The sequence below is a fragment of the Candoia aspera genome, chromosome 6, assembly GCF_035149785.1.
Source record: "Candoia aspera isolate rCanAsp1 chromosome 6, rCanAsp1.hap2, whole genome shotgun sequence".
Taxonomy (NCBI): domain Eukaryota; kingdom Metazoa; phylum Chordata; class Lepidosauria; order Squamata; family Boidae; genus Candoia; species Candoia aspera.
The window spans coordinates 29,513,963-29,541,419 of NC_086158.1; the positions used below are offsets into that span (position 1 = coordinate 29,513,963).

The following is a 27,457-nucleotide window of genomic DNA, read 5'->3' on the forward strand; positions in this document are numbered from 1 at the left end:
AGCAGATAATGAAATCTAATGAAATCCATTATTTCAAGTACTGCATCTTGGAAACAACTTGATATAAATAGGTGCTAGAGATACAGATAAAAATGGCACCTTCAGATTTTCTCTATGAAATTTTACTCAGCCACCATTTTACATAAAAATGAAACCATAAATTCAGTTCCAAAGTATTAAATTCTTTGGTATCATTCATCAGCCTTTGAGGACCAAAAGTGTCACAGAGATGACAATAGGGCCTTTCAATATTAGCCCAACTCCAAAAGAATCCTTTAAAAATGGTATTACGAACTTAATTGACAGCCTTTTCAGAAATAAAGCCTTTAAAAATATGCTAAAAACTGGTTCGTGTCTATATTAATTTAGAAAGGTACAACTGTTGAAAACATGTCAAAATAATTTGTGCCTTCATTTCATACATGGAAAAGAAAAAAAAAATTAAACATCATCCCCTTCTCAAAAGTGCAACAGTGTACAGGTAAATTGGTCTGATGTCTATATGATAATGAGAATATCAAATCTGACATATAACAAAATATTTCCATTTAGCAGACTATATACAGTTTACATACCATATACATCATAAGCTTCAAATTAATTCAAAATCACCAGTTATTGTTTCACAACAGAATCTGGCAACAGTTTATACATTGCATTTTAAAAATATATTAATAAAATTACTTTTTTTGAACCAGATTCCCTCCCTACCCAACACCCTGCAAGTGTAGGTGCCTGAGTTGAACCATTAGAAAAGTTTGAAAATTAGTTTCTTTGATAAAATATGGCATACTTTGATGTCCGAAAACCAAGCAAGTCTCTCATTTCATTTCGGAATTTTGATAAATCTTGCCTGAGTTCATTCAGGTTTTCTACTGTGGCCTGGTCAGTACTTTGCATTCTCTGTCTCATGGAAGTCAAGTAACGATGGACTAAACAACACATCACCTTTTGGTAATTTTCATCTCTCTTTTGCTTCAAATTTCTCCACTCCTTTAAGTAAATAATGACATATTAGATAAATGAGTATGGCAAATCATTTTTTAAAACTGAATATTAATCTAAATTCTTTGGATATCCAAAATCTCACAGGAAATCAAACTCCATCATCACTACAGGCTAACCACCCAAATAAAGTCTTTCCCAAATGTCACAAATTCCATGAATAAACTGCAAATGATGGCCAATAAGATTGGTCAGCAGCTGCAATAAAGCCGAACAAATAACTAAGTTGCAACTTCCTATTGTAAATGTTTTAACATTTAACCATTTCCTTTGGATTAATGACAACTTTTGACTAATCTGGCCGGTTTTGTAATGTCTGAGCTGACTGCTATAAAGATTGTGTCTCAGAAGTCACTTTATCCCCATTTATTTATTTATATTTATTTATTTGCAATAAAAGTCTACTTACTGAACTTCAGGCAGTATACAGAATATGCATACAGTAATGACCAGGATAAATTCTGAAATTGTACAGAAGCTACCACCCCAGCAACCTCTATTGGTGTAATGGTATGTGGGAATGACCCTGGGAGACCGGGACCAGAGATGCTGCCCAGGGAACGGTCAGATTAGAGACAGCATAGTCCACAGCTGAATAGTAGGCAGGGCAAGAGGCTCAGAAGAGACCATCCCTAATTTCTTGGGAGTAAAAGAGTAGGGAGGAGAATTGTACTTTCACACTTGCAAGATTCTAGAATTAACTGAACTGGTTGTGTTTCCTGTCTGGTCTACCTGGTAAGGCTGATGAAAAATTAGACAATTATCTATGTACAAATGTGCATCTACTTATCTACAGTAACAAGTGTTCATAATCGAAAACTAAGTACAGGTAGTCCTCACTTAACAACCACAATAGGGATCAGAAAATTGGTTGTTAAGCAGTATGATTGTTACGTGAATCACCACATGACCGGACTTGATTAAACAACCATTTTTACGACAGTTGTTAAGCAAATCATGGGTCATTAAGTGAATCATCACAGTCATTAAGCGAATTCAGCTTCCCCAATGGACCTTTTTTGCTGGAAACCAGCAAAAAAAGGTCGCAAATCACAATCACGTGACCACAGAATGCTGCAACTGGTCATAAATGTGGGCCGGAATTGCGATCACATGACCGTGGGAGTGGTGTGATGATTTGTGATGATTGTAAGTGCAAATACAGGTCATAAAGCACTTTTCCCAAGGCTGTTGTAACTTCAGACCATCGTTAAATGAACGGTCATTAAGCGAGGACTACCTGTACAAGAAAGTTTATAATCTTGAGTAACAACTGATTAGCAATCTGGCTCAGAATTGATGTTTTCCAGTGCATGTTAAAATACGCTTGCCCTAAAACAAAAACACCTCTCTTTTATAGAATGATTCTTCAATTGTTTTCCTTATCAAAAGGATCACAGATAATTACCATAACTAATAAAACAGCACCTTAGATATATTTCTTCAAACAGCTGTAAAACTAAGAAGCCTCCATGTTTCCTGTTGCTGTTTTGATTAAAAGGTCACTGAACAATTTTTAAATTAGCGTTTGGTATAGGAAGACTAGAATTGGCATCATCTTTCAAAATTTAGATTTGGATTTAACGTATTTTACCATTATGTATTACATTTTACAGTTATTTTATTGTTTTTTTGCATCCAGACTTCAAATCCTTAAATAATATTTTGAGGTGAAGCAGAAAGGATGTCAAATGCTGCTTTTAAATTGTTCATAACAGACTTGTGGGAAAGAAGACAATATTATATTGCAATACAAAAGGAGTAATTAGCTTCTTGATGCCCAAAATCTTCCAGTTTCAAATAGTGAGCTGTGAACCGTGGAGTAGGGCCACAAGCAAATTTGAGGGCTGTGTGTCACACATTTCAGGGGGCTTGTGTACATAAGGCAGGATCATTGTCAGAGCTCTTTTCCTGTCTCCCTGGAGAAGCTGGTTTTCAGCTTGTTTGAGCAAATCAGAAAGAAAGGCTGACTGATGCCTTGTAAGCCCCAAACTGGATTTCTGGCAGTACTTGTTCCTCCTCAGCCTGGACAAATTGGCAGCAATGTCAGGTTAGTTGTTGCTTTAAAGAGCAAACATTGATCCGAAATAAATGAGAAGTGAGAATATCTGTCTCAAAAACAGAGTCCAAATTTCAGTAATCGTGTAAAACTGAGCAAGCTCATATTTCCTATTAAAATATTGTTTTAAATTTGATTATCCTATTATTTATTTCCATAAAATTATTTTATAAAAGTTACAAGGTTCCAACATTATTTTATTTGATATATAGATTAAAATTTAATTTCTAAAGTATGTAGTATATTTCTAGCCCAACAAATTATGCTTTCCATTACAAATATGCTTAATACGGTAGGCATGGCCAGTCACAAATCACTCATTTATGAGAACCAGTGAGAATGCTCCCCAGCAGCTTTTTCCCTCTCAAACTTTCCATACCCCAACCTTCCTTTAAATTTATGTGGCTCACTGTGGCATGTGGAGTTCAAAGGCAACCTTGGAAATAAAGATACATGTCACATTTTGCTTTGCAGCCTGATAATTTCTTATTTTTATAAAGAATCAGTGGGTCAGGAGGTCTGACAAATGCTAATGGAGATGTTCACAGATGTCCTATTGTGGTCACCTGAAGTAGGCTGTAAACCTTCTTAACCTTTGTTAGATTTACAGGTAGTCCTCACTTAACAACCATTTGTTTAGTGACCATTTGGACTTACAATGGTGCTGGAAAAAATAACTTATGACCGGTCCTCACACTTATGACTGTTGCAGTGTCCCTGTCCTGTTCAGACTAAGCACCAGACAGGTTCTCAAAGAATATTCTTTATTAATAACTATTTACCATAAATAAGTCCTTGATATGCAAAACTGGGTTAAACAAGCCCAACTGCGCTGACTGGATCCAACTGGAACAAAAAGGCTGGAGGCAACAGTTCTCGAACTGGAACAGTAGTGGAATGACATTAACGCTGAATCTCTGACTCACTGGACCTGGAACAGGACTACCAGCAGCAGAAAAGGATGAGCTAGCGGCTTGGAGCAGGACCTGAACTCAGAGCAATGTTAAGCTCTGCTCGTGGTTCTGGACTAGGCTGGTTACTCTGAACCGAAGACTTGAAGACAAGGCTTGAAACTGGAACAGGGCTGGGATCGGCTGGAAGCCCCGGACTGGACTGGAACCTCTGGACTGGAGACTTGAAGCAAGACTTGGAACTTGGATCTAGGCTGGACTTACCTGGAAGCCCTGGACTAGGCTGGATTCTCTGGACTGGAGATCTGGAGCAAGGCTTGGAACTGGGAACTAGGCTGGAAGCCTCGGACTAGGCTGGATTCACTGAACTGGAGACTTGGAGCAAGGCTTGGAACTTGGAACTGGGAACTAAACTGGACTCGGCTGGAAGCCTCAGACTAGGCTGGATTCGTTGAACTGGAAACTTGCAGCAAGGCTTGGAACTTGGCTAGAAGCCTCAGACTAGGCTGGATTCACTGAACTGGAGACTTGGAGCAAGGCTTGGAACGTGGAACTCAGCTGGACTCGGCTGGAAGGACCTTGTGGTCCATGAATCCAGATCCCGAACAGGATAGGTGTGAAACTTCTGAACACGCTGGGGTCTGCAATGTGCAGTCACGTAGAACTGTGGACAGGTGGCGGCACTGGAAAGCTGAAGCCGACTCACACCGCTGAAGGTATCGTGGAGATTCACGGCTAGAAGCAAGATGAAGGCTGCTGGGCACAGCAGACTCTGTATCCTTGCTGGCAGCGGAAGCAGGATTCAATCTGTCTTCGAAGTGAAGCTCGAGCGCTGGTTCCTCTTTGGCCACAGACGCTGACTCCGATTCCAGTAAGGATTCTTCTCCCAAAGCTGCAGAGTTAGAGGATCGGTTGTCTCCGGCAGCTCGCTGTCCATGCGGCTGCCTTTTATCCCTATTTTTTGTCCTAGCTAAGCAAAAACCAAGCTGAGACAAGGAGAAAGTCTCTAGTGTTTTATTTAACTGCTATTGTAGACAGAAAATCCTACCAAACTGAAGAAGCGTGGGAAAACCCAGACAGATAAACCCCAAAACTCAAGGCGGGTCTGTTCTGGGTTTCTTCGAATGACAGCTCAAAGTCTCTAAACTACACATGCATTTCCCCCCCTGGATAGGGGCCTCCTCCTGCTCACCATCCATACTCATGACATTTTTGGCGCACTTGGAGTCTCCTGCAGCCAATTGAGCTGCCTTCTCCTTCACACGCTTTTCAGCCCATCTCTGGTGTGCACTGATTGGCGTATTCAAATCCTCCTCCAGATCTCGCCCAATCAGCATTGTAAGCTCTTCCCGCTCTGCTGCATCATGCTGGAGTTTCGTTTCTCCAATTCCAGTCCGGTAAGTTTCCAATTCCTCCTCTGTCTCGGAAATAGTTTCACTTTCCAAGTCAGAGGCAAGCTGACAGGCCCCATGGTCACATGATCATAATTTGGGCACTTGGCAACCAGTTTGCATTTATGACCATCACAGTGTCCTGTGGTCATGAGATCGCCATTTTCTACTTTCCCAGCTGGCTTCTGGCAAGCAAAATCAATGGGGAACATTGTGATTCGCTTAATGACCACGTGGTCCACTTAATGACCACGTGGTCCACTTAACAACCATTGCAAAAAGTTCACTTCACTTAGCAACCAAAACTCCAGGCTAAATTGTGGTTGTTAAGCAAGGACTGCCTGTATATTCTGCTTTTCCTCCAGGAGCTCAAGGTAGCACATACAAGAATCTCTCTTCTTATATTTTATTAAGCTGAGAGATGGGATTCAATTTTCTATGACTCAGTGGATTTGCACCTGATCTCCCTGGTCCTAATTCAATACTGTAACCATTTTCTGAATACATATGCATGTGACTATCCTAAAAATATATAACCTATTTTAATCAGATATACTTTTATAATATTTCATGTATTACCTTACATTTTTTCAAGAAAAATTCAGAAATAGACTTAGAAACAGCTGACTTTTCTGTAGCTAAAACAGAAAGGCAGGATAAAAATTAAATAAATAAATAAAATATACGATTTTATGCTAAACTAGGAACTATATAAACAAGCCGCCCAGAGTCACTTGTTGAGCTGGGCGGCTATAGAAATCAATCAATCAAATAAATAAATAAAGTAACATTAATGGCTACAGTCTAAGTACAGTAAGTACACTTTCCTGTTTTAAAGTGGTTACTGCACTATTGGATGTATTCATTAGTGGTCAAGAAGGAATTACAGAAAGAAAAAAGTGCACCTTTTTTTATAATACAGTTGTTCATACAGATAAAGACTAGTGTCGTAGTAGAAAACAAAAGTGAAGCTTTAGGACTTTTAGAACAAAAAGTCATCTGACAGACCACCAAAATAACTGATAGACCTTTCTTTATCTGGGAAGGGACTTGAGACTATTCTTTCACATTTTACTGTTGTTTGTGATTGACTACCACAGCACTGTTTATTCGTTCAGTAGCTTCCGACTCCGTAACTTCATGGACCAGCCCACGCCAGAGCTTCCTGTCGCTCGTCAACACCCCCAGCTCCCCCAGGGATGAGTCCGTCACCTGTAGAATATCATCCATCCACCTTGCCCTTAGTCAGCCCCTCTTCCTTTTGCCCTCCACTCTCCCTAGCATCAGCATCTTCTCCAGGGTGTCCTGTCTTCTCATTATGTGGCCAAAGTATTTCAGTTTTGCCTTTAATATCATTCCCTCAAGTGAGCAGTCTGGCTTTATTTCCTGGAGGATGGACTGGTTTGATCTTCTTGCAGTCCAAGGCACTCTCAGAATTTTCCTCCAACACCACAGTTCCAAAGCATCTATCTTCCTTCTCTCAGCCTTCCTTATGGTCCAGCTCTCACAGCCATATGTTACTATGGGGAACACCATTGCTTTAACTATGCGGACCTTTGTTGTCAGTGTGATGTCTCTGCTCTTAACTATTTTATCGAGATTGGTCATTGCTCTTCACACTTAGAAATACAAATTATTTCACTGCTTCTACATTTTCTCCCTCTATTTGCCAGTTATCAATCAAGCTGGTTGCCATAATCTTGGTTTTTTTGAGGTTTAGCTGCAGGCCAGCTTTTGCACTTTTTTCTTTCACTTTCATCATAAGGCTCCTCAGTTCCTCTTCGCTTTCAGCCATCAAAGTGGTATCATCTGCATATCTGAGATTGTTAACATTTCTTCCAGCGATTTTAACTCCAGCCTTGGATTCCTCAAGCCCAGCATGTCGCATGATGTGTTCTGCATACAAGTTGAATAGGTAGGGTGAGAGTATACAGCCCTGCCGTACTCCTTTCCCAATCTTAAACCAGTCCGTTGCTCCATGGTCTGTTCTTACTGTTTCTACTTGGTCATTATATAGATTCTTCAGGAGGCATACAGGATGACTTGGTATTCCCATATCGCTAAGAACTTGCCACAGTTTGTTATGGTCCACACAGTCAAAGGCTTTAGAATAGTCAATAAAACAGAAATAGATGTTTTTCTGAAACTCCCTGGCTTTTTCCATTATCCAGCGGATATTGGCAATTTGGTCCCTAGTTCCTCTGCCTTTTCTAAACCCAGCTTGTACATCTGGCAATTCTCACTCCATGAATTGCTGAAGTCTACCTTGCAGGATCTTGAGCATTACCTTACAGGCATGTGAAATGAGTGCCACTGTTCAATAGTTTGAACATTCTTTAGTGTTTCCCTTTTTTGATATGGGGATATAAGTTGATTTTTTCCAATCTGATGGCCATTCTTGTGTTTTCCAAATTTGCTGGCATATAGCATGCATTACCTTGACAGCGTCATCTTGCAAGATTTTGAACAGTTCAGCTGGGATGCCGTCGTCTCCTGCTGCCTTGTTATTAGCAATGCTTCTTAAGGCCCACTCAACCTCACTCTTCAGGATGTCTGGCTCTAGCTCACTGACCACACCGTCAAAGCTATCCCTGATATTGTTATCCTTCCTATACAGGTCTTCCGTATATTCTTGCCACCTTTTCTTGATCTCTTCTTCTTCTGTTAGGTCCTTGCCATCTTTGTTTTTGATCATACCCATTTTTCCCTGGAATTTACCTCCAATGTTTCTAATTTTCTGGAAGAGGTCTCTTGTCCTTCCTATTCTATTGTCTTCTTCCACTTCCGCGCATTGCTTGTTTAAAAATAATTCCTTATCTCTTCTGGCTAACCTCTGGAATTTTGCCTTTAATTGGGCATATCTCCCCCTATCACTGTTGCCTTTTGCTTTCCTTCTTTCTTGGGCTACTTCTAGTGTCTCAGCAGACAGCCATTTTGCCTTCTTGGTTTTCTCTTTCTTTGGGATGTATTTTGTTGCCGCCTCCTGAACAATGTTGTGAACTTCTGGCCATAGTTCTTCCGGGATTCTATCTACTAAATCCAGTCCCTTAAATCTATTCTTCACCTCCACTGCATATTCCTTAGGAATATTAGTGAGCTCATATCTAGCTGATCTGTGGGGCTTCCCTAATCTCTTTAGTCTGATCCTAAATTGTGCAATGAGAAGTTCGTGATCTGAACTACAGTCAGCTCCAGGTCTTGTTTTTACCGACTGTATAGATGTCCGCCACCTTTGGCTGCAAAGGATGTAGTCAATCTCATTTCTGTGTTGTCCATCTGGTGAAGTCCATGTATAAAGCCGTCTCTTAGGTTGTTGGAAGAGAGTGTTTGTTATGCAGAGTGAATTGTCTTGGCAAAATTCTATCAGCCTATGTCCTGCTTCGTTTTGTTCTCCCAGGCCATGCTTACATGTAATTCCAGTTGTCATTTGACTGCCCACCTTAGCATTCCAGTCTCCTGTGATAAAAATAACGTCTCTTTTAGGCGCATTATCCAGTAGGTGCTGCAGATCCTCATAGAACTGCTCTACTTCAGCTTCTTCAGCATCTGTGGTTGGGGCATATATTTGGATTACTGTGATGTTAGATGGCTTGCCCTGAGTTCAAATTGAGATCATTCCATCGTTTTTTGGATTGTATCCAAGCACTGCTTTAGCCACTTTACTATTAATTATGAAGGCTACTCCATTTCTTCTGTGGTCCTCTTGTCCACAGTAGTAGATCTGGTGGTCATTTGATGTGAAGTGGCCCATTCCAGTCCATTTCAGTTCACTGACGCCCAAAATGTCTATCTTTAATCTTGACATCTCACCAATAACCACATCCAATTTGCCCTGGCTCATAGATCTTAAATTCCAGGTTCCAATGGTGTGTTGATCCTTAGAACATCAGATTCGCCGTTCACCACCAGCACCGTCGGCCGCTAGCCGTCCTTTCAGCTTTGAGCTAGCTGCGTCATCACATCTAGGGCTAGTTGAACTCATCCTCTGTTCCTCCCCAGTAGCATTTTGACCATCTTCCGACCTGGGAGTCTCATCTTCCGATAGTATACCGACATATCTCTGGTTGTACTGATCCATTTAGTTTTCACGGCAAGAATACTGGGGTGGGTTGCCATTACCTTCCCCAGGGATCGCATTTAGTCTGACCTCTCTGTCATGACCTTCCTGTCTTGGGTGGCCCTTCACGGTTTAGCTCATGGCATCATTGAGGTGCTCAAGCTCCAGCACCATGACAAGGTAACGATCCTTTGCTGAAGGACTACCACAGCAGAGGTCAGAAAATGAGGCAAGTAGCATTTGAATTTTTTTTTTCTTTTGAGGGCATTTTTATTCTATGGTAGCTTGCAAAATTGGCAATCAGGTATACTATTATAATATTTCATCTATTAATGTGTAACTAAAAGATGAAATGTTATTTATTTATTTATGGCTGCCCAACTCCCAAACTATTCTGGGCAGCTTACAATAAAAACTAATATGTATAAATAAAAAGATACAACTAACTGGAAGAGCAAAGTATTCAAAACAAGAACAAAACTAAACCAAACTAAACAGGCAAAAGGACAAAAGGGGATTCCACAATCACCCTTTCCCAAAGAACGTCAATGAGGACTCAGTGTCATAAGGGTGGGAGTCACATGAATCTCTAGAAGAAGGTCATTCCAGAGGGCATGAATTGCAACAGAGGAGGCACAGTTCCTGAGATGACATTCTTTAATTGACAGGACCCAGAGCATGCCTGCCCTGCTGAACTGAACTGGATGGGCAGAGATGACTGGAGAGAGGCAGTCCTTCAGATTTTTATTTAGTTATTTAAGTACAGGTCAGTATGCTTTACGAACTGAACCCAAGTAGCCAGTAGAAAAAACACAACTGCAGTTTAGGATTGCAATCAGAGTGATGAGTTCAGGCTCAACCACTGAAAGGTTGCCCAACCCTCAGGATAAAATAGGTTAAGTACAGATGAAAATAGTTCAGAGACTGTGATACTGTATTTGTTTTCTATGAGAAAATGGTACCCTTGTCTAACACTACTTTGCAAGCTGCACTGGCTCCCAAAAGCTTTCCGAGTGCAATTCAAGATGCTGATTATCACCCACAAATCTCTACCTGGCACAGGACCCGGTTATTTGCAGGACTACCTGTCTCCAGTTATTTCTGCCTGTCCCGCACACTTTACAGGAGTGCTTCCCAAACCTTTTCCTTCATTACTCCAAATGGTTCATCAGAAAGTTCTTTTTACCAATGTAGGTAAAATACTTTAAGTCAATTTAATGGGTTTGTGTGTCATTACCCAAAGAAAAAACACTTTTGCCCAATTTTGGGTAATTTACCCAGGTTTGGGAAGCACTGCTTTACAGGATAGGCATGCTCCAGGTCTCCTCCTTGAGGTAATGTCATCTGATAGGACCTAGGAGGCATGTCTTTTCTGTTGCAGTGTTGTGTTGCCTATCCTTTGGAATTCTCTCTCTCCCTGTGCCCTGTTAGCCTTCAGGAAAGCTTTAAAAATTTGGATTTTCCCCAGGGGTTGGGCCAAGGCAATATATGAACCCATCTTTTGGGACATGGAATGTGCAATTGATGGGCCCAGCTATATATTGTTTGATGCATTTGTTTATGGGTTTTGCTTTTTGTTGATGTATGATTTGTATTTGCAATATTATTTGGGAGAGGTTATTTGATGTCACTGCCCAGAGTTACAATTACATATGTTAGATGGCTATATAGGTAAAGGTAAAGGTTTCCCTTGACGTAAAGTCCAGTCGAGTCCGACTCTAGGGGGCGGTGCTCATCTCCGTTTCTAAGCCTTGGAGCCGGCGTTGTCATAGACACTTCCGGGTCATGTGGCCAGCATGATGACTCGGAACGCCGTTACCTTCCCGCCGAAGCGGTACCTATTGATCTACTCACATTTGCATGTTTTCGAACTGCTAGGTGAGCAGGAGCTGGGATTAACAACGGGAGCTCACCCCGCCGCGCGGTTTCGAACCGCCAACCTTCCGATCGACAGCTCAGCGGTTTAATCCGCAGCGCCACCGCGTCCCTTAGATGGCTATATAAATCTTCCAAATTAATGAATGAACAATAAAAAACTAAATATATATATTTCCTTACCTTTAAACTGTTCTGCCGCTTAACTTTGCCCGATGATGTATGAGAAGAAATCCACTTACTGAGACTGTTAAATATATAGCAGATTGTTTTGGGAGAAGGAATGATATTGAAAGGTGGAGGTAGCGTGCATTTATCATCAAAATAGCTAAGCCAGAGCTTCGCACGAGCAAACTTCCATTCTTTATCCTCATGATTCTAAATTATTTAAAATATATAAATATTTCAGAAATTTTGCTAAATCATGATTAATTTAAACACAGCTTTATGTCAAAACACTGGGTGCTACCTCTAAGTCCTGTTCCTTTTTAATGTGTGTCACACAAACATAAAAGACAGTTCAATCACCATCTTGACTCTTTTGACTCCTCCCCCCACTGCAGACAGGATTTAGCTCATAAATTATTGATGAAGACAGATGAGTTCTATCAGTGTTCTTCAGGCATTTCTAAAGTATTCACTGAAAATGGCAAATTCCATATCCTATCAGAAGCACATTATTATTCAGAGCTGAAATTGTGTTATTAAAGCAATAAAAACAATAAACCCTATAAGTACTTACTGCTATTAGCTGAAAACTTTTATGAAGCATCGCCACTAAAAGCTTGGTAAGAACAATCACAACTACTACATTATATGTGCCAACAATAACAGCACCCACAAAAGACTGCAATTCTTCACCATAACTAAATCTGGTGACAAATATAGCTACATGTGCAAGGGAGAATATATACCAAAATAGGGCAAAGCAGGTGCCAATAAACCTAAGGATAGAAAAAAAACTTTGGTTAGATAACCCTTGAAAACACATAAAGAAAGAGTAAATGTGCTGTATTGCTCATGGTTTTTAAAATCCAGATTAAAATGAGAAATAACTCTATTCTAATTCATTGGAATGTTTTAGCTCTAAAATTATATAGGAGCCTAGTGAGAGAGAGGAAGCACATGCTACTGTACAGTAGACAGCAAAGTGAAACTTAGTGTGAAAACAGCAAGTACTCCATAATATGTGTTTTGCAGGATAAAAATGACCTTTATAAATGTGGATCTGAAATGACTCCATTGCTACTCCTTGAACTAATATGTGCGTTGGATTTTAATCTGCATTGGTTTACATACATCAATTTTTGTCTCAAAATATATATTTAAACATTTTAAAATACAGTAGTGAAAAAAATTTTAAATATAGTAATAAACACTAATATATTAACATAAATTCATGCAAAATTTTAAAGTCCTGAGATTAACACAGAAGTAAGATGGAACAGAGTTATGGTTAGGTAAAGGTAAAGGTTTCCCTTGACGTAAAGTCCAGTCGAGTCCGACTCTAGGGGGCGGTACTCATCTCCGTTTCTAAGCCTTGGAGCCGGCGTTGTCCATAGGACACTTCCGGGTCATGTGGCCAGCATGACGACACGGAACGCCGTTACCTTCCCGCCGAAGCAGTACCTATTGATCTACTCACATTTGCATGTTTTCGAACTGCTAAGTGAGCAGGAGCTGGGATTAACAACGGGAGCTCACCCCGCCGCGCGGTTTCGAACCGCCGACCTTCCGATCGACAGCTCAGCGGTTTAACCCGCAGCACCACCGCGTCCCTTTTGAGTTATGGTTAAACACATGTAAAGTGGCATGGACATCCATGCTGAAGTATATAAGAGACAGCTAATCATATTTGCTTCTAGGATGAGTGGCTACTGTGTCAAGAATTGTTTGAACTTTTTTAATAAAACAGCTATGGTATTGGACAGTACAAATGGAGAGGGAAGAAGTGGTGGTGGAGGTGTGGTATAACTCTTTTTCCAGTTGTGAGCATGAGAGAAAAGACAGCTGTTGCAATTTCAATTGTATCCTTCTGGATGATAACAGGAGTTAACTTATTATTGAATGCATTTTGATATCAAATACAAAATGTACCATTATGATTGCTTTGTAGGGTATATTATATAATTAACAAGCAAAATCTATTTGTGTAAACAAGACTGTAGTAAAATTATCTTTTCTTAAAGCCAATTACATGCTGGTGAAATGCCGTTTAAATACGTTATGGAATCAACAAAAATTTTAAGGTAAGGGAATTGGCAATTTTATTATCAAGCTGGCAGCACAATTAGAAAGCTTCTAGTAATTAGCATGTTCACCCTAAGTGCAAGCAAAGCACAAGCAATATGCACAGCCAGAAAGCACTGAAACTTACGAGTGGAATGTGTCATTGCTTTGCTGTTCACAAAAAATCCCAGCGCAGTCCTTCTCTTCATTGACAGTAAATCCTTTATCATACAGTTGAGTCAACCCAATCGTGAATGAGAACAATACCAAAAGGAACATACCAAGAAATTTTCCAAAGTCTTGCAACATCTGCCCCATTGAAATCTGTAAAATACATAGTCCTGGATATTAATTAAACTGTTACGAAACACCAGGTAACTGCATATTGAAAAAAAAAATAGAAAAAAGTAGACAAGCAGAAAATTCCAACCATATTCCTATGATATCACAAAAGAGTAAAACAACTATGTGTTTCACTAAGTGAATTAATGGAATGTTTCATTTCATTTCATTTCAATCAAAATGAAAAGATAAATAGTATTCTAAATATTCAGTTTAAAATAGCAACTATTAATTAAAATATATATAAACAATTATACTGTCCTCTAAAATTTAATGACTAAAGACAGTATGAAACCAGATCACAGGAAGTTACCTATTTTAAAAACCTATTTACATTTCTATTATTGTTTACTTAAAAGTAAATCTACCTATTTACTGACCTTTCTCCCTGCTGAAAATTATAGCCCTATACATCTCCATTTTGAGGAAATATATCTAGGGTTAACTTTAACTCTTAATCCTCCCTCCCCTCCCCCTGAAACCCTGGAAGTAATAGGAGTAAAACGTTCCTAATGTTTCACAAATAATTTAGCACCACATATTTCAAACTGTTCATAGAGCTTTACAACTGATAATCTCCACCTGGTCCCTGTTAAAATGAACTGCAGTTTAATCACTGATTTCACTTAGAATTATGTGTATAATATATGTTAGCATATAAATAAAATGTGTTTCCAACTCTTTTCCCTTAATAACCATTTTTCACATAATTAACCATTTCAATTAGAACTATTTTTATAGCAGTAATTTATTTAATTAAGATATTTCTATGGTATTTTTGACACCAATATTTCCATGAAATGATTTATAATGAATCTAAAAACTTACCCAATTTTTAGTAGCTTTTCAAATAAGGATTGATGATTAAGCAAAATTTACTATTTTGTCAATATCTATGGATATGGATGTATTGCACTAATATGCCTCACATTTCATTTGATGGGATGCCATTTATAGGTATTTAAAGGTTACCTTCTATTTCTGTAAAGCAGAGTGTTGGCAATTGCTATATCTGTAGTCATTTCAGTTTCAGTGTCTCATTGAATGGAGTGTTTGTTGCCTGTTTGGGTATATTAGAATGCTGACTTTGCTTACAGAGGACTAATGAAAATGCACGTTGTAGCTTCAGCACATAAATTGATAGTGATAGAAATGTATGATAGAAATTTGAAGTGTGATAGAAATTCGAAGAATTAATTAATTAATTAAATTACATATTGAATCTTTTCAAGGTGAATTCAAGCCTGTACTTTTAATGGTTATAAAAAGATTAATCAGGAATTTTCAAGAGAAATTGTGATTAAAAACTGATAAGATATAAATAAATAAATACAGACAACAGAACTCTCTCCTCCAATATTTCATAGATACTACTTATTTACTTATGCACATTTTTTAAATCTGTTCAATTGTGTCTGATTCTTGGAAACTGCCTGGACAAGTCTCTGCAGTTTTCTTGGCAAGGTCTTTCAGAAGTGGTTTGCCATTGCCTCCTTCCTAGGGCTGAGAGAGAGTGACTGGCCCAAGGTCTCCCAGCTGGCTTTGTGCCTAAGGCAGGACTAGAACTCACAGTCTCCCAGTTTCTAGCCTGAAGCCTTAACCACTATACCAAACTGGTTCTCAATTTATGCATATTCACATTTATGTACATATTTGAATGTTCAGCTATAGTGAGGAAAAAAACAGTGCCCCTTGATACACTAAGAATATATAAATAAATAATGGATTGTTTTATAAATAAATAAATATTACCAGTTGAGCCATGTGGAATTTAATTCTAATTTTGTTTCTACAATTTTGATTCAATGAAGCAACCACGCCTTACCCATATAGGCATAAGCCTACATAGCTAGTTCAACAAACAACAGGGCAACTGTGTATACACTCACTGATTTTAGTGGGTTTCATTAAATTAAGAAGGTCTAGATCTGAAAAACTAGAGACCCACAGTAAATCTAACAATGGTGCTCATATGCTACTATCACACCAATATGCAAAAGCCATGTAACAAGGTACCTGAAGTGGACCCAGGACGGAGCTTGTTGTATACATGAAGAACAGTCGAAGATAACTGAGAACATTAGCAAAAGCAAAGAGACCTTCAGCCACAAGTGTAGGATGGAAAGCATCCCAATCCTTCCTCTCAGCAAAATCATGGAACTGGAATTTTTAAACAAAACTGCCATTACTTCAGTTATAACAGATGAATAATTTAGCAGTATCTCTCATGAAACACATTTCTTCTGGCATTAAATTAATAGTGCATCATTTAATATGTTACTATACAGCAAAGTGGTTACTAAAGTATCTATGTGAAATACAGTATGTATATGTATACGTGTGTGTGTGTGTGTGTGTGTGTAAAATATTTATTTATTTATCCTAAAAAGCATTTTAGCAAACAACAAGAAACACTGCAAGCTCTTTACACTGATTTAGTGTTTTTATGTCTCTCTTAGTTTTGTGCACCGCCCAGAGTCCACTGGAGATGGGCAGCCAATAAATTTAAATAAATAAATAAATAAAATGTCTACTTCCTGTAGCAGCACTAAATTTATACAGTCTAAACTCAAAAACATACCAGACAATTTTAAGAATGAAATGTCTTTAAAACTTCAATTCTTGAAAAATACAGTAATTCAATACTGATGTTAATTTACAATCACCATTTACCTTATTATGGGCAACTACTTTGAGAGCAAAAGTTGCCAAATACAGAGAATTCATGACAAAACTAAGTTGATTTCGTGATTCTTCTAAAAAGTCTTCCAAGCCATCATACCAAAGTCTTTTAACATCTGACCATACCATTCCTTAGAACAGAGAAAGAAAAAGGGTAAGCAATCTCAATATTGTCTGGCTATAATTTTAAATAACACAGTCACTCTAATAAGGACAACTCATTCCAAGGAGTTTTTAGTGACAGAGACAGCTTACAATGATACTACAATATATGATAACACAATACTGAACCTGAACTAGATAATGATCAGTACATTCCAAATAAAAGAATGTTACCTTATAAAAATTAATCTTCTACTATAAATATGCAATAATATTTAATCATAAATATTATACAATATTGTTTTAGGATAAGACTACATTGCTAAGAATATGAGTGGGTTTTCTCTCCCTCCCTAGATATTTTTCAACAGCTTTTTTTCCAACTGTCAGCCAATGGAAAAATGTATTTAATATATTTGTATTAGAGGGAAACCTCAGATGCCAAAAACAATATGTTCATACAACATGCTAAGTTAAATCTGGTACTAACAACTGGTAAGCTATTTAGCCACTGGCAAGTAGCAGATGGCACAGCAACTTGACTGAAGGAATTCACATCATCTTGTGATCAGCCTCATTACTACAGCAGCCATTTGTTCACTGGCATGTTTTTAAAATGCAAAATATTCCTACAGGCCAAAACTTTGATATGATGTAAATGTGACAATAAGCTGAACTATTATGTTCAAAGCTTATAAAGAGCTCCATGGGTCATGCTGTAATAGCTTCGTTTTGTGGCTTTATTTACTTTTTGGCATTCTTTCCCATTTAATACCTTTCTCTTTCAATCTCATCATCAGTGTGATTAAAAAGAAGTAATGTTTAAGGACTGCAGATGTTTTCACATCTTACTATGAAAAATTATATTTCTGTAACTGGCATCACTTCCTAGTATTACTCTTTCTGTAGTAAAGGTCTGAAGATATTTTAAGTCTTAATGGATAGCACAGTAAAAAATGTTGGTTCTTTAAGGCTATCAAATGCCTCCACAGCTATGTAGAGAGTTCCAGCAAATGAACATACCAAATGTATGGAGCAATTATTATTTCATAGGATTATGTCAGTCTTAGGGAACAAAAATATGATTTGCAAGTTTATTGATTCACATAAAATCAAACCAAAGCTTGTTGGATTTATTTTAAAAAGCCATGAGTGGTGCAAAGCATTAGGAAAAAGTGTTTTACAAAGCAGATTAAGGCAAACAAAGTTACCCATCCTTTCATGTGACATATGAAAGCAGGCACATCCTTTGGAAAGCTTGTATGGCTGTTTCAAAGACTGTCCCCTACTGCCTGTACATGTATGTCCATGCACAGCTACTTTGCTGGCAGTTCCAGCAGAAGCATTCTCCATGTGCACACAAGCACACAATGAGACAGCCCTTCCAGAGAATATAGTTGCTTTCCTTATGCTAATACGCTTTCCAAAATTCTGAATGCTTTACACAGCCTTAAAAAGCAATGATACTGAGAGATATTGTCTCTGCTCCCCCTTGCTGGTTCTACTAGAGTTGCTGATTCTTGAAGGATCAACTAACACATTTACAGACATAGACCTGATGCAAGAATGAGAATACTCCATCTGCATCTATTCTGCTATCTTCTGCCTTCCTGTTATTATAACTTTTTATGTGACTGAAGCACACATTTTTCTAACTCTGCCATCATGCATACAGGCAATTCAATTCAGTTCATTTATGTTCTGCCCAGAGGTCTTATTATTTTATTTTATTTTATATTAGTATAATTATAATATTTATAAGACTATGTGGCTTATAACCACTGTAACAAACAAATCAGTATCCTGCATCCAGAATGCAGCTTCTGATGCTCTTTCTATAGCCTACAGAGTCTTACTACTTTTCTTTACCACCAGTGGCTGGGTAATGAAAAATAGTTGTTTCCATGCTGATATTAAGTAGATCAGCACTGTATGTGTATTGGAGGTGGGCATTTATTTGTTTGATTTACAGGTTGCCTTTCTGCCCAGCTAACAATAAAAAATGAAAAAATAATAAAAATAGAATGGTTTTAATTCAAGGTTGTAGAAACCTGTCTGGCAAGAGGATTGCTTTCTTTCTGGTCACACAATTTCAAGGGCTGTCAGTCAGTAGTGAAAAGGACCACAAGCTACTATGGAGTTTTGCTGTAGAGAAGATGAGACCATTAAGAAAACTCAACTGAGCTGGTTGGGAAAACCTAGTGGACTGTATAAAGCCTACAGGCTGGAGATTCTTCATGCCTGTTACTTCTACACAGGCACACACATGCAGACTCACATGATTCCAATGCAGTTAATATTACCATTTCTCTCTTGCTCCTCACCATGGAGAAACAGTAGTTTTGCTCAGAATTGGAGAACTTCTGAAGGCTATTTCAGAAGCTGTGTTCTGAGAGAACAACAGGGTTGGACAACTTATCTGCTGGTATAGGTTCATTTTTTAAGCAGGCATTTCTCATAGACTGAAACTACAAAATTGCACTACAAAACTGGTCAGAAACGTTTGTTAATACTACCTTTATGTACTGCTCTTCCTTAAAGAATGCAAGATCACGGAGTGAATTTGATGGCCAGCTAGAGTTGAACCTGGTGTCCCCAGTTCCAGTCTATAACTAGTTAACTCATGAAGGTTTTTACATTATATTTATTTTAAAAATAGGTTTTCACTATTTTATAAGATTTCATGTTTTCTGTCAGAAATAACAGAAAATAACATTAAAATAACAATATAACAACAATAATTATAAATTTGACAACAATTTTGGGCATTAATATAGCAAGTATTCTGTGGACTTCTTGTAGGAAATCTAGACTTTTCCCCATATAAGTAAGGAGCCCTACACAGTACACAAGATGGCCATCTAACGTTTATTCACAGTACTACACATTATTAAGCAAAATGGAGGGTGAGAAAGTCAGCATTTTAACAGTTTAGTATTCTTTATACTTACCAATGAGCCACAGTATTAGAAGATAGTCTATTCTCTCTAATGCTGGTCCCATTGTGTTTTTCTTATCTTCATTGTAGACAAGAGAGTACAAATTAAGCAATAACAGAAATGTAAAATATGAAGCTCCATGAATGATAAATTTCATAAAAGGAGTATGAATTATTCTGCCTATTCGAGATCGTGGTGCCAGTAAATAGCAAAAAGATAGTAGTGGCCAAAAGATGCCAACTGTCAAGACTGTCAAAATCTTCTTAAATGTATGCTTGCGGCGGTAACCAGCCATTTGTCCGAACCAGACAGTATTGAGAAACTGCTGGCAATTAGACTGAGAAACAAACTGTAATAGAAAAATATTTTTACATAAATAAGCACTTTCTAAAGGAGCCAATGACTTACATTCTTTGTTTAACAAAGTTGACAGAAATAATTAGCTACAATAATTGTATTTGGAGGGTAAGTTCATTTTAAACATGTAAATTCTGTATAATTAAATACAAGCAATCAATTGAACTTCATTGTATGTTTAAAGCAAATATTCATTCTCATTTTATATGTTTGCTAATACTAGAACAATTAATTGCAAAAAATGTTTGTATGGTGCCCACTGCCCCAGCTGCTTTCATCAGAATGATGAAAGTTGCACTGCGCTGTAAGCTCCACCTCTTTTTAACCTATTGTATATGTCACATCAAACACACATGTACACAAAAGGCAAGGCCTGCATTGTGACAGGGTGTGTTGCTTTTGTTGGACTGACTAGTTTGATTCACACAAACACACAGACACACACACACACCACTGGTTCCCCAAAATAATAAAATGTGAATTATATTTAAAATGTTAATTGTTACGGCAACCATATCCCACAATATCTATTACTTCTGGTTCTGCTTTCCCAGAACTATGTGTGAAACAGATCTCCCATTTTGCAGAGTAACTCTCTTTAAATATACACATACAGACACACACAGTACTAAAGCCTTGCCAGGGTTAAAATATGGCAACATGTATGGCTTTTCTCCAACATAAAAAACAGCAGAATTGTAACAACAGTTACTGACTTGCAGGCAGATATAATAATAAAAAAACCCAATATGACTGGAAATGCTGAGCACAAAATGAAACTTCAAAAATGTTCAAGTGAGGACTGCAATATGAAAGTATTGGTTACATTAGTGCCAGTCATCTTCTGCACAAAAACCTTGCACCATATTTTATCCTTCAATCGATAGAGGCAATTAACTTCAGCAACTTCATTACCATTACATAATGCCAGCCAATAGGAACAGGGTGAAGTAAAAGCAAAACACTGTGCCACAACAGATGTATGTGGTGAGAACCAGAGCAGCAAAGCAGGGAAACCTGCTGAGCTGTAATAAGGAACTCATACCAACATAGCATTAATTCTCCCTTGCCATTCATGATCTTGCCACATGAATACATTGACCACTGTCCTACACAAAAAAGTATTGGGCTAGGCTGCTAATTCACATTTTGTTTCCATTAGAAATTTAATAGATTTTATTGAATTAGTACTATAATTTTTGTAATTGTTAGAAGTTGGAAACTTACTAAGATACTTATCTGTTTTATCTCATCTATTTGTTAGAGGATTGTATATTTAATAAACCAAAATTGACATACTTCCTTTTGGTTGTACTTAATGGCAAGCTTTAGGCGACTCAAATTCATTCTCTCTTCTAGCAATCCTCGTTTATCCACATGCTCATCACTTGCAGTATGATTCAATATAACTTCAAGCTCCCGGGAATTCCGTGCCTGAGCAAGCAAATCTTTAGCAAAGGTTTTACACTGCTGGGCTAGTTCTTCGTAATCATTTCTAGGAAATAAGTTGAGAAACCTTACTTCTAATGCTAATTTCACTTACTGTGCAAACAAAAAAGAAGAAAGGTCCTTCCTGAACAAAAGTAGATACCAGATTGGAAAGAGCTAAAATCAAGATGGTTCAAATAAATTATTTAAATCACTGAAAAAGGACAAACTTTTAAAAAGGAAAGCTGGTACAGTAGTTAAGGTGCTGGACTAGGACCAGGGGGATCCAGGTTCAAATCCCTCAGATATGGATGACTGCATCAGTCATTCTCTCTCAACTCAACCTACTTTCATAGGGCAGTTGCTATGGGAAAAATCTGGAAGAGGGAATGCTATGTACTGTATGTTGCCTTCCTAGAAGAAAGGTGGGATATAAATCTAAGATATCAATAATTTAAATAAATAATTTAACCTGATTTTCATAAAGTATCCCTTAAGTTAAGAGAAAGACACATTTCATATACTAGAATTATGGCTGATTTTTATTATATAAGTTTTAATACGTTTGGGGGTGGTGCTTTGTTGCACCCTTTGTTAGGACTGAGATAGGTTATAAATATTGTAAAAACAAATTAATAAAATTAATAAATGTTAGAGATGGCAGCAGCACTGTGTTGATTTTTACTAATTGTGGAAGCTTAGTTAGTATTTGGATTGCAAATCACCAGGAAATTTCAGGGTTTTAGGATGATATCCATGAAGCCACCAGGACTCAAGCCTGACTTGAAGGAGACTTTATCTTTTAAAGTCCTCAGTGATGCCTATGGATTGTTTGCTCTAGAAATTAAAACAATTCATTTCATTGCCATGCAGAATGGAATTACGTTATCAACGTAGGGAATAAATTATTCATGGATGAACCATATATTTTTCTTGGCAACAGTGCCAAAGTGGTTTGCCACTGTGATCTATCAAGATATGTCTGTATGTGTATTTAAACCTCCCTTATTATTCTCCAGTAATTACTGACATATAACCAGAGTAATTGTGATTGAAACAAAAAGAAACACAGCAACATCCAGTGTAGATTTGCCCTTAAGTAGTCATTTGCTATAAATCTTTGAAGTCTATGCAGGACCTTCTAAGTTAATTACAAATCCATACCATTAGTTTAAAACAGTTATGCTTTGCATTTGCATTTGGTACTTGTTCCTTAGTAACAAGACATTCAAATATTTTATTTGGAGATTATGAGTACAATCCTTAGTATGTTTGGCTGGGAATAAGAGCTATAGAAATGTGTGACTCATTTCTCAGTAAACATTAATGAGTTTGCATTATAAATTCTCATTTTACAAGATGTATATTGTGAGCCCTGCTCACTTGTGGTATGCTGCATCTAATTATATCATGCTGCTGAAAATGCAATAGTAATACATATTATCCATACCTGAATTCAACTTCTACAAGGCTTAATTCTCTTAAGTCTGTACTAAGTTCAAAGGCTCTCAGAATTGGATCCTCTTCTGTCAACATTATTAAGGCAGGACTAGCCAAACATCGATAAATATCAAGACGAAATCTGCAGTGGCAATGTTACAGAACACATCTTAAGACAAGCAGTTTTCATCTGATTAATCATTTCAACTATTGTTAATATGAAATCTGTTTTAGAAATCTGATATATTTATATACCATTACCAGTAAGCAAAAGAATTCCCTCCATCACCAAGGCACATGTTCTAAGAAAGTTCTTAGCAGTTTTTAGTTTAAATACTGAGAACTTTTATTAAAGACTTGATTATAAGATGGACTGTGCCATCCACTATTGCTCAAAGGACAATTGTTTTAGATTAAAATTCTCAAGACGTGCAAACACATTAATCCTACTCAAAACAACTGGGACAATTTGGGATATTATATCCACCATTTGTAATTTCATGACAAGAACATAACAAACATGTTCCTATCTAGCATTGGAGGCTGCGAGCGACTGGATGTGGCAAAATAGATTCCTTGTACAACAGAGATCCTTTTTGCATGTAGACAATCTGGTTTGATTTCAGTTCCTGTTTGACTCTAGATGCGATTGTACTCTCCCTGAAGAAGCAGGTCAATGATTGGGTATCTTTCTGGATTCAGTTTCTGATTGATCAATAGGTGGAAGTTCTGGCCAAAAGGGCCTTTACCCCAGCTTCTGTTTTTGTGCCAATTGCAGTCTTTTGGGGAGAAGGAAAACTTCGCAATAGTGACTCATGCCTTTATCACCTCTGGAGTGGACTACTGCGATGCATTCTATTTTGGGCTGCCTCTGAAGAATACCCAGAAACTACAGCTGGTACAGAATGCAACTCTGCTTGCTGCCTGGTGAAAGCCACTATATGGGAAAAACATTAGTTCTTCCATTGCTGCATTGGTTGCCAATATGTTCCCAAGTACAATTCAAAATGTTGGTTTTGACCTATATTGTAAAACCTTACATGGTTAAATTCCCCATTAGCTTCAGAGCTGCCTTCTCCAAGTAGAATCTCCTCTGCAGTCTGTTTGGGAGTGGATACTTAGGATATGCATAAGTATGGAACAGTTTTCACCCAATGTCATATTGGCCCCTTACCTACTGAGCTTTAGGAAGACAAAACAAGCAAGTATTGTTCTGCTGTTTTAATCCACATTAATGAATTCTGTTTTATCTGTGTTTCTATGAGAAAATGGCTCAGCGGTAAGTTACAGATGTTGAATTATGTAGAGATCTAAATTGTTAAGAGTACTCTCTTGATCTAATAGAAAAATAACACTGTACATGTTTTAATTCCTTTATGTCATTTCAAAAGAATGACAACTAATTGCTATTAAGAATGTCTTCATGTAAATCCACATGTTTTTACCCAAAAGTATTTTACAAGCCTGGCTACATATTAGCAATTTATAGTAACATGAAAGAAAAAAAAAAAGTTCCTTGTTTACAAAAGCCTCTCTCCAGGACTGCTAGGAATACAGTAGGAAACTGATTTACAACCAGTGAGATCATTAAACCATCTTGTTCACTAATGTATAATTACCATAAACAGTTATCCAATTATTTTTTCCCAATTCTAGATGGCAGGGACTGAATCTAACATCTTTTGCAAGCAAAGCTATACACTCCATGAAATACATCCTTGTCATGAGCGTTCAGTTTCTTCTAAAATCTAAACTAAGGTTCTTTGTGGTTATTACTTAAAAACAGTGGGAAAACTGCATGCACAAATTACAACCCTAATTATTGTAACCTTGAGTGTCGTAGACTATCTTTTTTGTTCTTGGCTGTACATAATGTACATTCACACCCCACAGCATGAGGTTTGGGTAGCGAGACATCCTGTTTTAACAGCATTGTAAGAATTTCATAGTTGTTACGGTGAGCAGCTAAAATGACAGGTGCAACATCCATAGTTGTTGAATATTCTGGATTCTGAATACGTTCCATTAATTTCTGCAAGAGACAGACAAAAGTCTGAGAAACTAAATTAAGCTTTATTAATTGCTAATGCAGAGATCAAATCTAAGACACATCTAATTTGAAACAAAAACATATACTTTAAGGTCTTATACATTTTTAATTTCAAAATTACTAAACTGAATGCAATGACTGACAAATTTAACTGAATACATTTTGTTACACAAAGAATTATTTCCTGAAATGAAAAAGGCATATAAGGTTCTAATGTACAAATGCTATTCCTCTTTCTTTTAGGGACTGGCCATCAAGAAGCAGAATGGCTAAATTCAGTTATGCTTCTTACATGTTCCTCCCTCTTAAGTACCCAAAGCTGCAAGCACACTTTTGTGTAACAGTATTCGAAATGATGAAAAAAAATGTTTACTTGAAATCTTTTCTAAGACAACCTTCAGTCTGATTATTTATAATTCAAGCAGCAGAGTGCCAATAATTGTTAAGCTAATACTTTTAAAATCCTTATCCTTTATAAATAATCAGTAAAATAGTCGACCCTCACCCATGGAAGCTCACTGCCCAATATAACTCACAGGATTGTTGTTGTAGGGAAAAGTGAGTAGACAGAGTGCTGTATATGTCACTCTGAATTCCTGGATATAAATCTAATAAATAATTATAAATAATAAATGAATAATTTTGCCCCTTTTCATATATATAATCAAAAAGTCTTACATTTGCTGTCCAAAGTTTCCAAGATCAAAATTTTCCCATCATCAAATATACGCTTAACTCAAAGATTTGAGTATCATGAAAAGCACCCTCAAACAGAATTAAAGCAATACTAACAACAATTGTTGGTCTACTGGATCGCTTTGGTCGATGATTAAGTAATATATCAACAGCTCCCACAACTTCTGAGTCAATGGCCACCAATAATGCATCTGTAGACTGAAGAAAATTAAAGCACAAATCATAACAAACTACTTTCTACCATGGAAGAAAATACACATTGTTAAGTTACAGAAAGGAAGTGAAACTTGGATAGATACTGTTCTGAAAGGGCAGGCAAAAAGAACAGAAATTTCAAATTTATACTGATGTTATTAACTGAACAAAGTCACAGTACCTGACATCCATAATCCAACAGAAGCTGTAGAATGTCTAGATTCTCATTTTCAATAGTTATGGTAATAGCATTTCTCCCAAGCACATCCACACAATTTATGTTCATCTCCCCAGAACTATTCTCTTCTAAAAGTCTCTTCACCATGTAATAATCACCTAAACCAATAATATACAAAAACCTATTTTAGCATTTTAGATTTTAATTTTTAGTGATTTTTAAAAATATTTACTGTACCCCTCAATAAGTCAGCTACATGTAAATCTTGATTACAAAAAGGAAGCATTTCCTGAAAATCACCCTCTTCCCCCGTCCACTTTTAAAATGTAGGAATAGAGAAGAATGAGCAAAAGCAACCACACGTTACAACGGGGCTGCCTGTCAACCTCATTACTTTGGGCTGTTTAGCCAAGACCCTCCAGCAACCAAGCTGACAGACGCACATTCCCATAAAAGGGAAAGGGAGGAAAAGATGGGCGCTTTAGACACCTTTGCTGTTGTTCTTCCTCAATACAACCATCACCCTGTGGTCAGAGCCAGAGTGCTACCCCTTTCTACGAATCACTTTCTGTTTATGATCCGGATTAAGTGTCTCATCCTGGATACGTCCAGGAATAAGGAGCGGAATCCCGGCCTCTTCAGGCGCTGATCGCTTGGATGCTGGGCGGATTCCTGGACGAAGGCCCGCCGCCGGCTAATAATGCGGGTCGGAAGAAAACCGTTTTCTTACGGAAATGGAGGAAAAAGCGAGAGACAGAGATCTACCTTTGTCGCAGGCCAGCAGGAACAGCTTTTCGTCCAGGGTGGTCTCCTCCTTCACCTGCCGGACATCCTTCAGCGCCAGCAGCTTGTTCGGGGAAGCCGAGGCCGACGGGTCTGCGCTCTGGTACAGAGCAGCCATAGCGCCGGCCCCGCAGTAGGCTGAGGCTCATCGGAGAGGCCGCTCTGGAAAGCCACCTTCCTCCTCCTCCTCTCCTCCTCCTCCCCGTCCCCCAGACCGACAACTCCGCTGGGATTCACTCGAAAGAGGCAGGCCTCACGCGCCAGCCGAAGGGAGAGCGAAAGACGCAGAGCTGTCAAACCGGAGCGCGAGCGGTCGAAGGCTCCGCGCGCACGCGCAAAGCGCCTTTTCGTTCTGTTCTCTCTTCCTCCGCTTCTGAAGACCGTTAACGGCCGCCCGTTCCAACCGTTTCCACAGAAGGTGGGCGACAGAAGCGGGCGGTCTCCATCCCGTTGTCAAAAACGCGGGGGAACAAAGAGGAGAGCAGCAGGGGCCGCGTCAGTCCGTAGATGATCGAGCGGTTGGCTGATCAAATTGTAAGGGGAGGAAATATAACCCTGAACGTAAAAGCAGGTCCTGTTTGCAGCTTCCTTGGAATTGCCCCTAGCACGCGCGCAGCCGTGCGCGGACACGCACGCACATGGGCGGTCATTCAGCAGGTCTCTTTTCCCTGCCAAGTTTCATGCAACCTTCAAGTCCTTTCCATCCCTTTATTGATTACTACAGTTTCAGCAGCTTAG

The 27,457-nt window shown here is 38.2% G+C and overlaps 1 protein-coding gene across 1 annotated transcript; it reads right to left on the reverse strand.

Moving 5' to 3' along the window:
• Positions 1-26,943, reverse strand: TRPC1 (transient receptor potential cation channel subfamily C member 1). The gene is made up of 13 exons (XM_063306639.1): positions 26,702-26,943; positions 25,940-26,094; positions 25,660-25,761; positions 24,647-24,849; positions 22,828-22,959; positions 21,249-21,444; positions 19,605-19,941; positions 16,543-16,682; positions 15,886-16,029; positions 13,676-13,851; positions 12,041-12,242; positions 11,482-11,676; positions 1-993 (listed from the first exon to the last, which is right to left on the reverse strand). The coding sequence occupies exons 1-13, from the start codon at positions 26,835-26,837 to the stop codon at positions 766-768; spliced, it is 2,346 nt and encodes a 781-aa protein (XP_063162709.1). The 5' UTR covers positions 26,838-26,943; the 3' UTR covers positions 1-765.
• Positions 26,944-27,457: the final 514 nt, after the last annotated feature.